Source organism: Phoca vitulina, unplaced genomic scaffold (assembly GCF_004348235.1).
Source record: "Phoca vitulina isolate PV1807 unplaced genomic scaffold, GSC_HSeal_1.0 scaffold1, whole genome shotgun sequence".
Classification (NCBI taxonomy): domain Eukaryota; kingdom Metazoa; phylum Chordata; class Mammalia; order Carnivora; family Phocidae; genus Phoca; species Phoca vitulina.
This window is the reverse complement of record NW_022589704.1, coordinates 69054658-69067949: the sequence shown is the minus strand read 5'-3', so window position 1 is coordinate 69067949 and position 13292 is coordinate 69054658. Positions and strand designations below refer to the sequence as shown.

The 13292-nt window shown below is 34.1% G+C and overlaps 1 protein-coding gene across 1 annotated transcript in view; it reads left to right on the top strand.

Moving 5' to 3' along the window:
- The window catches only part of PSMD14 (proteasome 26S subunit, non-ATPase 14), a 103493-nt gene that overhangs the window by 59615 nt on the left and 30586 nt on the right, over positions 1 to 13292 (top strand). Inside the window, exons 5-7 of the mRNA XM_032409515.1 lie at positions 184 to 303; positions 3341 to 3411; positions 4394 to 4544. Of these exons, the coding sequence (XP_032265406.1) occupies positions 184 to 303; positions 3341 to 3411; positions 4394 to 4544 (342 nt within the window). The remainder of the gene's footprint in view (positions 1 to 183; positions 304 to 3340; positions 3412 to 4393; positions 4545 to 13292) is intronic.

Below are 13292 nucleotides of genomic sequence, written 5' to 3'. Positions count from 1 at the left end.
CTTTCACTTTTTTTACTTGGGAATATTTGTTATGTTAGCCCTCAAACTTAAGCCATTGCTCTAGGTGCATCTGTAAAATAAGAGTTTTATTTCCACTGAAACAAACTTAGGTTATTAAAAAAAAAAAAAAATACCAAGGATCTTAATTTAAAGCTTTATATCCACCTATCTTCCTCTTTACAGATGTTAAAGCATGGTCGGGCTGGAGTTCCCATGGAAGTTATGGGTCTGATGCTTGGAGAATTTGTTGATGATTACACCGTCAGAGTGATTGATGTGTTTGCTATGCCACAGTCAGGAACAGTGAGTACTTTTTATGGTTGCCTGCTGTAAGTAAATGTGTTTCTTTTCTCTTTCCTTTTCCTATGCAAAATAATTTTGATCACATTATATTTTCTCTTCCTGATAGGAAAAATCCATCATAAGATTAATGATAGAAATTTCTACCCTGAATGGAATTAAATCATTCATCTTTTAAATGCATGATGAATTCCCTGTAGGTCCACAAACTGAATGATGTTAGCATTAAATCCCTTAACTCCTACTTTAAACTTTAACTAGTGTAGCATACCAGATTTATAAGTTAGTTACCCTATAATAGTAGGGTGTTAATTTGAACACTCCATTCAGAAGATTTTAGAGACTCTCTTAATTAGACTTTTAATTCACATGTGTTATCTAGTCCTCACATTTTATTCCTTTTGATTTGAAATATTGGACCCTGTTTTTTTATAGATGGTGATAAATGACTCTTTAAGTTTTTCATATTCAAAATGTTAAGTTTAAAGAAACCAAAAAAACTGGCAAACTTTAGTTCTTTTGCCCAGGTGTAGTAATTTCTTTATAGAGGAAGTATACTACATACAAATTTTAGAAGTCATTTACTTTACCTGTTTAGAATGCATTATTCTTTTCGGAAGGTTTTTGTTTTGATATTTTGTTTAATGCGTTGGACTTGTGTAAAAAGGTGTGCATTTATATCTAAAGAAAATGGCCAAAAAACAGCAAGCATTCTGCCTTATAAAAAACTACACACATATCCTTCACATCTGTTTGCCTAGAAAAATAAAACATGTATATTTTTCTGATGGTTGTGTTTTCTCTAATATGCAACATTTCTCTTACTGAGCTTTATAAAATAAACTGGATTAAAAAAATTGTCATAAAGCTGTTTGCTTTGTTTGAGGCTCTTAACTGTAAGTATACCTCGATAAAGTAGGTAATAGAGTAAAACAAGTTATATTTTTACTTTTTATTATTTATTTATTTATTTTCAGAGAGAGAGTGCACACTGAGGGTTGGAGTGCAGAGGGAGAGGGAAAGAATCCTAAGTAGACTTCATGCTTGGCTGAGCCCTACATGGGGCTTGATCTCATGACCCTGAGACCATGACCTGAGCTGAAATCAAGAGTCGGCTGCTTAACCGACTCAGCCACTCAGATGCCCAAGCATTTTAAAGATTTATTTATTATTATTTATTTGAGAGAGAGCGAGCGAGCGCGTGTGTGCGAGTTGGGGGAGGGGCAGAAGGAGAGGGGGAGAGAGAGAATCTCAAGCAGACTCCCCGCTGAGCATAGAGCCCAACGTGGGGCTTGATCCCAGGACCCATGAGATCATGGCCTGAGCCTAAATCACAAGTCAGATGCTTAACCGACTGAGCTGCCCAAACGCCCCATTTTTTTAAGGTTTATTTATTTATTATTATTTATTTTAGAGGAAGAAAGAGAGGCCCCAGCATTTTAAATAGAGTAGTTACTACAGATTGCAGTGTATTTGTTAATAATGCAAAATATAGAAAAATATGCAAATTTTTCTCCAAATGGACTAGTTTATTGAGGTAAACTAATTTAGATCTGCTGATTTTGTCCATCTGGCTATCCATTGTATTTATTTTGTACATTTGGATATAGAGCAATATGCTACGTATTAACTAAAGATTTAGATTTATATCTTAGGCTGTATTTTTATATCTTAGGCTATTTTTACCTATATTTATCTTTTCATGTCAGAATATGAAAAATATAATAAAGTTAACTAGTATTTCTATTACATGTGGTCCTTATCAATTATAATAAGGAGTTCTTAAGCTTTAATATCATTATTTCCTTGTAAATGCTTGTTTGACAATATGAAATAGAAGATTTTTATCTTCGTGTTCATTCTGTGTAGTGGATTAGAAAGGTGGTTTTTTGGCCCAGGAGTTAGCTAACTTTCTGTAAAGATGTATGTTTCTGTCTCATATTCTTGTGTTTTTTTTTTTTTTTTAACACTTTAAAAATGTAAAAAACCTATAGCAACAGATTGTATACCCCTGTTCTTGAGGATGCTTTCTCAATTGGAATTCAGATATTGTTTGTTTTGGTGGGAAGGAAGTGCTGATGTTAACTGGTGTATTGGGATAGATTAGAATTAAATTCCTGATTAGAAGAAAGCCTTGTAGGAGTTAAAATGGCAGTGATCTGTCACTGGAGAGACGACATGAATGCCTTTAATTCTTCCATGTTCTAAAATTTTTTGGTTGAAGTAGCAAGATAATGCAACATTTAAAAGACTTGGTTGTAGATTGTCTCTAATGGGGAATGGGGGGGGAGAGAATCTTTTTTTTTTTAAGATTTATTTATTTGAGAGAGTGAGCGAGAGATAGAGCATGAGCAGGGGGAGGAGCAGAGGGAAAGAGAGAAGCAGACTCCCAGCTGATCAGGGAGCCCGATGCGGGGCTCGATCCCGGGACTCCGGGATCATGACCTGAGCCGAAGGCAGACACTTAACCAACTGAGCCACCCAGACGCCCAGGAGAGAGAGAATCTTCATTCTTCAAAGTATTTATATTACCGAGGAAAAAGAAGACTTCAGGTTGTTGATTATTATAATAGCTGAAAAGCTTTGGATGTGATGGAAGGGACATAGTGCCTATCAGGTATCAGAGATGGCATTTGAAAGTATGCTTGCCAAGATAGGTCTAAACAAAAATGGTTCAATTATTTGGTATTTCTGGTAGTGTGTGTGTGTGTGTGTGTGTTCGTGTGTGTGTTCGAATGCGTGTGTACATATACGTAGCCATGGCCATAAGCTCTTAAAGGATCCTGAAAACTGTCTTAATTCATTAGCTAACGGCAGTTTGGTACTTGGCAGTTTTAGAAGTTTTATTAAAGTATGGCTTATAATTAATGATATAAGTGGGAATCAATTATGAATATCCAAACCTATAAAATTATTTTGGTATCCCAAAATAATATGTATAGGGGGTTTTGGGGTAGTTTTTTGTTCATTTAGAGTGAATAAATGTTTGTGGGTCTTTTTTCATAGTTCTAAAAGCTAATTATGTTTCTATCTAAACCAGGGTGTCAGTGTGGAGGCAGTTGATCCAGTATTCCAAGCCAAAATGTTAGATATGTTGAAGCAGACAGGAAGGTAAGTATTTTAACTGATTCTATAAAGAAATAATGGGAAATATTTTTAGAGATGTATTTCAAAAATCTGGATGTTTATGAATATCGTACCTAGGAAAAAAAAGCCATGTAGTTAATATAAAAGTATCACTCTCAATACTATGTATCACCTACCTAGTATCTCTTTCTTCTCGAATCAGAGAAATTTGCCAATGAGAAAACTGTCTCATGTTAAAATTCTCAACCATCACATAGTAAGCTTGGGCTGTAGCTTCCCTGTTTAGCATATGGAGTTACTTTCTAGTCACTTATAATTGAAAGAGCTTGTATGTTCCAGGTATTGGAACTGAATAAGATTCTGAATATTTAATTATATTAGGCATGTGATTTTTAAAGAGAGAGAAAGTAGAATTCAAATATTCTTCAAGCCCCCCCCCCCCAGATTAAATCTCAATAGTTGTCATTCTCTTGCTCAAATTCTTCTACTGTGGAAGAAACTTCAAAATTAATGTTAGCAAAAGGCTCAGCAGCTGAGCAGAACAGTGCAAATTGGTTTTTGACTGAGTTCCTAGTTCTACTGCTGGTTTAATTGATATTTAATCCTTTCACAACAGTGGATCCTGGTGTCCATTGTTAAAAATGTACTCTGCCTGGAAAATCCAACTCCCAGACCTAAGGAGTTAAAGAGTAGATATTTACTTGAATGCTGAAAGGGTAAAACTGGCTCAGAGAAAGTGTGGTAACAAGGTGAAAAACTGAAAGCCTTATCTACCACTGCTAATGTGCATCTCTTAATGATAGCACTCCTTTGTCATGCTTATTCATTTCCATGTTTTCTGGATAATATGGTGTATGATTTCAGTGTTTCTAATGGTGCTTTTTTCACACCTGTGTGTTTTTCATCTCTTCTTAATTTATACCCTGTTAGTGTGTTGTTTCTTTTCATATCATAAACGTGTATTACTTGTTCTGTTCTGAACCGCTGAATGCCCTCTTTGTTTCAGGCCTGAGATGGTTGTTGGTTGGTATCACAGTCACCCTGGCTTTGGTTGTTGGCTTTCTGGTGTGGATATCAACACTCAGCAGAGCTTTGAAGCCTTGTCGGAGAGAGCTGTGGCAGTGGTTGTGGACCCCATTCAGAGTGTAAAAGGAAAGGTAGAGTAGATTCTATCTTTATTAGCATCTACTGCCACATTCTGTTTACAGATACATTAAATTAAAATTTCTTTTGTTTAAAGCAGGATTCTTACACAAAAAAACCTTGTCTGTGTACTTAAACAAAAAAACCTGTACAAGTTGAAAAATGTGTTGTCTTGGTATGATTAGCAAAATAACCACTTAGAGATTTGTTTCTACTTTAATCAGCTATTGTCTAATCATAAATGTTTATTTTTAAATTTGTATTTCATAGATTTAGAAATGTGAAACCATACTAAAAGCCTGCTGTATACATTTTATTAATATTTTAATAAACATTGTTCTACCTTCCTTTACTTTAAAATGGTGAATTTGGGATTGGCACAACATTTTATGTATCTAGTTAAAGACACTCTGTTTTGCATACATTGTGCAGGACATATTCTGGAGTTGGATGTTCCAAATATTTTAAACAATGAAAACTTGACCCAAAGACTTGGTATCAGCCATTTGCATTTTTGGAGTGAGGACACAGATGAATGATTAAATATGCTAAGTGATTATGAAAAGAGATTAACTTGCAAAGCATATTGGGTTATAGTTGTTCTTTGTTGAAATCTTTTGTTCTTGTTTAGTTCTTTTTTTTTTCCCCCTTCGTTCTCTCTCTCTCTCTTTCTTTTTTTTATTTCTTTCTTTCTAGCCCCATATGCCATTTTCCTATTTCCTGCCTCATGACAGCAGGGAGCAGCTCTATTATCACCTTCACAGAGCTGTCTGCAAATGTGAGAGGCAATTCGATTTTGCTCAACCACAGGGAGAGTGGATTAGAAAAACTACAGAACATACAGAAATTGGCTAGGTGGTTACTGCTTTAAAATACTGCTGAGGTGTCTTGTTTGAGCATGTACTTCCATTGTAGTGTAGAATAATTGTTAAAATAGAATCACAATGCATTTATGAAATCCTTTTTATGCAGCTTTTACAAATAATTTTTAGAGCACTTAAAAACAAATATTAGCTTGCTATCTATCAGACCTGGAGTTTGCTAGTATTGCAGATTACATTTACATCTGCTCACCAGCTCAAACAAACTAAATATGGCTGTTAAACATGGAGTTTTTATGTCATGATTTGAAGTTGAACACTTTCTGACATCATATTATTATGATGAGTAAAAATTGAGGCCTTCTCTAAATCATGATCCTATTAGATGTGATTTAGCTTTTCAGAGGTGGAATCTAGCCACAAAAACAATAATAATAGAAACCAATATACTAGGCAGTTCAGAATGGATTACTTCTGATGCTTGCTGTATACCTATATTTCAGTTTACTTTTTTTAACTAAGTATATTGTTACTTAACTGTACAGATAAAAAGAATTGAAAATCCTTGACTCTTGTTAGTTTTATGAATTAAAGTACAGTATAATACTTCTTAAATTTAATTCCTGATAATTAAGGTATCTTTTTAATAACTCACATTAACTCATTTAAGTAATAATTATCATTTTAGAAATATAACAGAATTATTTGATTAAGTCTATCCACAATATTTACAAAAAATAATTGAAGCTTAATGTTTAACATAATTAGAGTTCTATTTTGTAATATTAGTGTATCTGACTTTTTATGATACTTGACTTGTGATGGCCGCTTTGAAAAGGAAAATATAAACTTAAATACAATGAAAGAAGACATTCTCAAAACAGAATATAAATAAATGTGTATTTTTAGTTATTTATAGTGTCTTAAATGCCAGTTTTAATTTATATTATATAACTGGAATTTGCATTATTTCGAATTAATCATAATTCATGTTAAAAGAATGAAATTCATTTAAAAATATATTTGTATGACATGACTGTTGTCATGTGGTAAAATGTAGTTATTTTTTCAAAATAAGATATCTAAAATTACTTTATAAAATCATAGGTATCACTGTCTAGGTTTATGTGTCATGAAAAAATGTTTTTGAAAAATTAAGTATAAATACTTGTCACTGATGATTCACATCACTTCTTGTACCTAACATGTAGATTCATACAATTTCATGACCTGAAATAAGGATCCAGTTCTTTCTCAATAATGTAACTTCATCTATAGGATGTCTGAGTTTGGTTATAATTTATGGTTATTTTAGTGTCAAGACCTCTCAAAACTGTGAGCCAAATTAAATGCTAGTAAATCAAGAATATAAGCTTTCAAAAAATGAATAATAGCATAGGATTCTCCCTCCCCCTTCCCTGAATGTGATTTATCAGAGCTGTCAAAATATTTAGTAAGACAATGATTAGATCAAGAGTTAAAATGACAATCTATATGTAAATTACTCAAGTTGAGACTCTGTTCACTTAATACCTCTTCCCTGTAAATTTTATATTTTCATTTTTATAAATCCCAATATTATCGATTTTTGAGTGATTAGGTAAGCACTGAATCTTTAGAATCTCATTAATTCATAATGTTTGATTTCCTTTTATAGTGACTTGATTGTATCTTTATGGAATTACTGCTGTGTGCCAGGTATTGTGGTGATAAATATTTCAACTTGTCTCATGTATTCTTTAGTAATTCTGGAGATTCCATTATTACTCCATTTTATCAATGAAATGGTAAAAAAAAATTAGGGTCAAAGAGATTACTTTGCCCAAAATTATAGCATTATTAAGCAGCAGAACAAGGATACAAATCAGGTCTATAAAATTTCAGAGCTCAAGCTGTTTTACTGGCTCTTTAATATTAGACAATTACGAACTATGTAATTAGAGTAACTCAGGATTGGAAAATGAGTACCAGAGGTCATTGCAAAACTTTCTCTTATATGGATAGATACCATTCCCTTCAGTGTAAGTCAGGGTAAGGGGCTACACTTTTTATCTAAGTTCTCAATAGTTCACTGTACTATTTATAGTAGTTACTATGTATTAATTGATTTTCCTCATACAGTATTTGTTGTATTAATTTTAAAAAACAATTTAGACAGACTCATTCCTGTCAGCTTTTGTGACATCCCTAGGACCAAACGTTGAGACCTACATAAATAATAAAATATACTATATGATAAAGAATCCAAAGCACTCTGTATATTATATAATCCTGTAAATGTTAAAAAATGTTAAAAAATGTCCTGTAAATGTAAAAAATGTTTAAAAGGTGGAAAATTACAAACATGTATAATTTAAATGGAGAGTAAGCTATAGAAATTACTGATGAGCTTGACTCTAAACTTGTCAGTGAAATAGTTTTTAAAATTTTGTTTTAGTTTATTTGTAAAATACACATATTCAAATATTTTAAGCTTCAGTTCTTAAGTAGAAAAGTTGCAGCCTCTTGCTTAAGTTTTTTATCTTGTTTATTCAGCCCACAGCTGGACTTGATCCAGCAGCAGATTTAGAAGTTAATTTAGCTTATAATATGATTATACTTCTTTAGGGCAAAAAGAATGATGACTTTGTGCAAAGTCATAAAACTACCATGCAACTATTACTCCTTTTGAGAACCCATTTTCTTATCACAATTCCTGTCAGTAAAATGGTCATATGTTACCTGCTAACTGATAACAATCTTCGTGTTTGTTCTCTATTTTGAAAACATTAAAAGAAAAAAATCACTAATAACCCTTCAGTCCATATAAATCTTCACACTGGTTGAATTTTCTTGAGAAATTTTTATTCAGTCTGGTCAGAAATAACTTATCAGCAGGTATTTCTTAAGTACATTTCATGTTTCTGTGTGCTAATGATTCTGGTATATAAAATAGATAAAAAGCCAGTCTTTGTCATTTTGAGACTGTGTGCTAATGATTCTGGTATATAAAATAGATAAAAAGCCAGTCTTTGTCATTTTGAGAAGTTAAGTCATATACATTTAGTGGATGCCAGATAACATGTATCTAGTGAGCCAGATAACATCTTGCCAATTATATGCTGATAATCCTGCATTGCATATTGATAGAATACAAATTACCACTGATACTGCTTTGTTTCTATAACTAAGTATTAAATTGGTTGCTAGAGAAATAATTCAACAAATACTTATTCAGAACCTTGTATGTGCCAATTTGCAATAAAGTAGTAATTGTGTAGCAAACATAGTAAATGCAAATTGGAAGAAGAGAGAAATTGGTATGGCTGCACAAAGTAAGTGAAGCTTGGACTGAGCTTTGATAGGCAGGCAGGACATCACTCAGAAAAGAGAAGTTTGTCCTTCTGGAGAAGAATGTAGAAATAATTCTATTCCAGGTGGTATACTTACTTACCTCTTTGTTCATGCTTTTTTCACAGATATTTTAGAATCTAAAATGAGTAGTTTTTGATGTTGTTATTGTTGTCTTTATTCAGCATTTTATAAAAAAATGGGGCTTTGAAAAGTAAATGCAAATATAGGAGGAAAGGATTAGGGAATGAATATTACGAGAGTTTACCTTTCCAGAGATTTGTAAGATTTTATCTTTTTCAGGGTAAATGGGGGGCAAATATTTTACTTATCCAAAAGTTTTGTATTAGAAGCTTTAAGGTGGTGGAGATTTTATAAACTACTCAAAAATAGTTTTGTTTTAGCTTTTCCTTCTTATTGTTAAAAAATACATATCATAAAGGCAGGGCATAGAGGAATGAAGAGCACAGGCTTTGGGATCAGGGCTGCAGTCGAATCCCCTTCTTATCTCTTTATCTCTTCTTATAGTATGACTTTGAGCAAGTTATCTAATCTTGAGCTTCAGTTTTCTCATCTATAAAACAGGGCTTTTAGTACCTATTTCCTGGTATTATGAAGTGATACGTCGTGAGTAGAGTGCCTGTGCCATATAGGAGATGTGCAATAAACATTTTATTCTCAAGATTAAATTAATTGCTACTTAGGGGCACCTGAGTGGTTCAGTCAGTTAAGCATCTGCCTTTGGCTCAGGTCATGATCCCAGGACCCTGCGCCGGGCTCCCTGCTCAGTGGGGAGCCCGTTTCTCCCTCTCCCTCTGTCTCCTGGCTTGTGCGCGCTCTCACTCTGTATCTCAAATAAATAAAATATTTTTTAAAAATAAATTAATTGCTATTAAATACATTAACAACTAGCATATTTTAAAATATAGAATATGAATATTTCTTTTTTTTTTTTTTTTTTTTTAAGATTTTATTTATTCATTTGACAGAGTCACAGCGAGAGAGGGAACACCAGCAGGGGGAGTGGGAGAGGGAGAAGCAGGCTTCCCGCCGAGCAGGGAGCCCGATGCAGGGCTTGATCCCAGGACCCTGGGATCATGACCTGAGCCGAAGGCAGATGCTTAATGACTGAGCCACCCAGGTGTCCCTAGAATATGAATATTTCTGAGAATTTTATTAAGAACAAGTCTGTAACTGTGTTGCTCACTTTAAGAAGGTAAGGGTGATGACTACAAAAGAAATGAAAACTTTCCCTTGTATTTTGTACCTCCTAATTTAAGAATACTCTTCTGAATCAGCTGATTTTTTTTTTTTTTTTTTACTGAACACTTACTATTTTTCTAACATATTTCTCTAGGACATGCTGATGGAGAGAAAAATACATACATTAAAATTCTGGCCTTTGAGGTGATTAATGTCTCCCATCCAGGTACTAACCAGGCCCCACCCTGCTTAGCTTCCGAGATCAGACAAGACTGGGAGAGTTCAGGGTGGTATCTAAGGTAGTGAAAGATATTTAGAATACCTGTTGTCCATAAGATTTTCTTTTGATCAGTATCCCATAAGGGTCAGTTAGGGCTGGATAGTCCTACTCTCAAATTGTATACACATACACACACCTTTTCTTCATCTAGTTTTCCAGATTGCAAGAGAAAAATAGAAAATAGGACACATAAAAATTCTATTTCCACTCCTAATATAGCTCTGTGAGCATACCCATCCAACTCTTGGAACAAGTTTAGTTACTATATTATCTTTTGTTTGCTTCCTGTTTTACACTCTTATTATCAGAAATTGTCAGCTAGGAATGTTAAAGCAATTTTATGTTTAAAGTTCTAAGAAACATAAATTTTATATAGAACTATCGTTCTTTTAATTTATAGTTTCTGTGTTAATAATGTAGTCTTTGAGCTATTTTATTATTGTTTAGTACTTGCTATGTATTTTGAGTGATATAAATCTGTTTCAAATTAGTTCAAATTAAGCTGTTTCAGTAAAGATAAAGGAAAACCTTTAAAACTCTTCCCATTACCTATAAAAATATTATTGACTTTTGATTCGGAAATACTTTTCTTTCCCCAATCTAATGATGCTTGATCATTCCCCAGATACTTACTGATCACTACTGTGTCACAGGCATACACTGGAGACATAAAAACAAGATCTACTCCTTGTTGTTAATGCCAGTATTGTACCAGCAAATGCGAACTGTGACATTGTATAAGAAGCCTTTCCATAGCCCATATATTTTAATAAGTTTAATATGTTCTTATCATTGTAATTTCCTAAATAAGTTAGGATTGATTATTGTGCTAGATATTCTTGTAGGTCATAGTTGATTCCTCAATGATTATTCTTAGACGACTAGTAAGCTGATTAATAGATACCCACTGCCACTTTTTACATTTCAAATTGCTTTACTGGATTAAGTTTTTATTCTAGACTAAACAGAGATCAGTGCTTTGTGATGTTTGGGGTTTTTCAGTTCAGTATGCAATGGGTAAGTATTTTATGAATTCAGAACTGATCAGTGATAAAGAAATGGTAAGTATATATTTTGTAAAGCTAGTTATTAGATTTTTATAGAAAACAAATGCCCCACCCCTTTTTGAAGGAAAAATAAACATGAATGGTAAAACTTTATATAAAATGCTTTCTTTGGAGCTCTTGATTTAATAGATATTTATTCTGTAACATTACGTGTGCCAGGTACTCTGCTGGGGAATGGATATTTGATGGCAAATAAGACGCAAACCTTGCTGTCAAGTAACTGAATCTAATAGTAGTCTTTTCTTGCTTTTGTGTTAGGAGAAAGTGTTACATCAAATAGCTTGGTGATGAAGAGTACTAGCTTTGGCATGCTGTGTATGTACAAATCAGTGGTATCACTTTGCTGGTTGTGTCATCTCATTTAATTTATCCAAGTTCTCTGAGCCTCCATTTTCTCATCCATAAATTATGAATATTAATACCTGCCTCTTGGTTGTTCAGAGGCTTACACAAGATAATTTCTGTACAATAATTAATAAGCTCAGTAAATATATATAAGTGATACACAACCAAGTATTAACTTTTACATATTTTTCTTGCAAAAATGACCTTGCCTACTGAGAGATGGTAGTTTGAAGGTTATATTTGTATTTTTTTTGAAGATGATGTTAAAGCACAAGCAGTGTATGTAAGTCCTTTATTCCCCTTATCCAGCTGCCTTACCACCTTGTTAACATGGTTGAGCTCTAGCTTTTAGTTTCTAAAAGTTTCCTTCTTTCCTTTTTGGGGAACTGTCAATAAGCATACCAACTGTTTTGCTTTAGTTTGTGTACCAGAAAGGAATCTGAAGTCACTTGCTCATTTTATATAGGCTAGGTAAGTAATCTCTATCCCCAGCGTGGGGCTTGAACTCACAACCCCAAGATTAAGAGTTGCATGGTCTTCCGACTGAGCCAGCCAGGTGCTCCCTCCCTAATTTTCTATTGATGTTTTCATATGTTGAGTGTCTGGATATGTGGTTTTGGGAGTCGCTTTTTTCTAACTTTAACACTCTTGCAGTAACAGTACTCTGCTGTTTACCAGATCAGTTGGGGTGCTCCAAGAAGCAGGTTCCAAATGGGATTAGCTGTGCAAGAGATTTATTTGGGTAAATACCTGTGATGGATAAAGGGGACAGCAGTACAGGTGTGACCCTGTGGAAGGAGAAAGGGAAGGTAGAATTGGGAATTTGGTAGAATTGGGAAGGTAGGAACAGTATCAGACTATACAGTATGTTTCTGAGAAAGTTTCAGCCAGACTGATGGGGAGTCCTTGAGACAAAGTTGCCCTTTAGAGGAATCCTTTCTCTGTTTGGCAGGAATGGCTAGTTTCTAGTACCCCCACTTTGCCCAGTCATTACCTGGGAGTAGCCCGAGGGAAACATGACCTGGGGTGAACTCCCAGAAGATCCAAAGGTCTAGCATGTGGAGGTGGTGAGTCAGCTATGCTCTCTGCAGCAGCTTCTGTTGAACGGAGGTCTGAGCTGGGCAACTCTGTGACTGCCACCGTTAATAACACTGAGAACTACAGTGGCAGGTATACATGTACTTTATTTAATCTTATCACCAACTTTGTGAGGTGTCATTCATGAGCAAATGGAGACATTGAGAGCGTAAATAACTTATCCTGGATTGCTGAGCTAGCCAGTGGTAGAACCAGAATTGTAACTTAGGCAGGATTCTGGCTCCAGTGTCTCAAGCATTTAAGTACCTATTACCAGACTGACTACATGCATACCCTAAAAAATTCTGCTGAACTTTATGATTTAACTATGTTCTTTTTATAAAGTTTTATGAATCTGAAAATGTCTAATTACCTTTTGCCATACTAGTTTCTAAAGATCCATTTGTTTTCATTAAGGCATACATGTTCAGAACTTGCGGCTTTACTGTTTGAATTTTGATGCATGTCTTCACTTGTCAAAAAAAGTACATTATGCTAGTTACACCCCATCCCCCTTCTCTCCCAGTATATTGAAGTTGTACTACAGATCTCTAGCTACAGTAAGCAGTTCTCCAAGGATGAAGAAAGAAAATGTACATACACATAGGAATTTCTTTTCCAGAGCTAAAATTGACATTT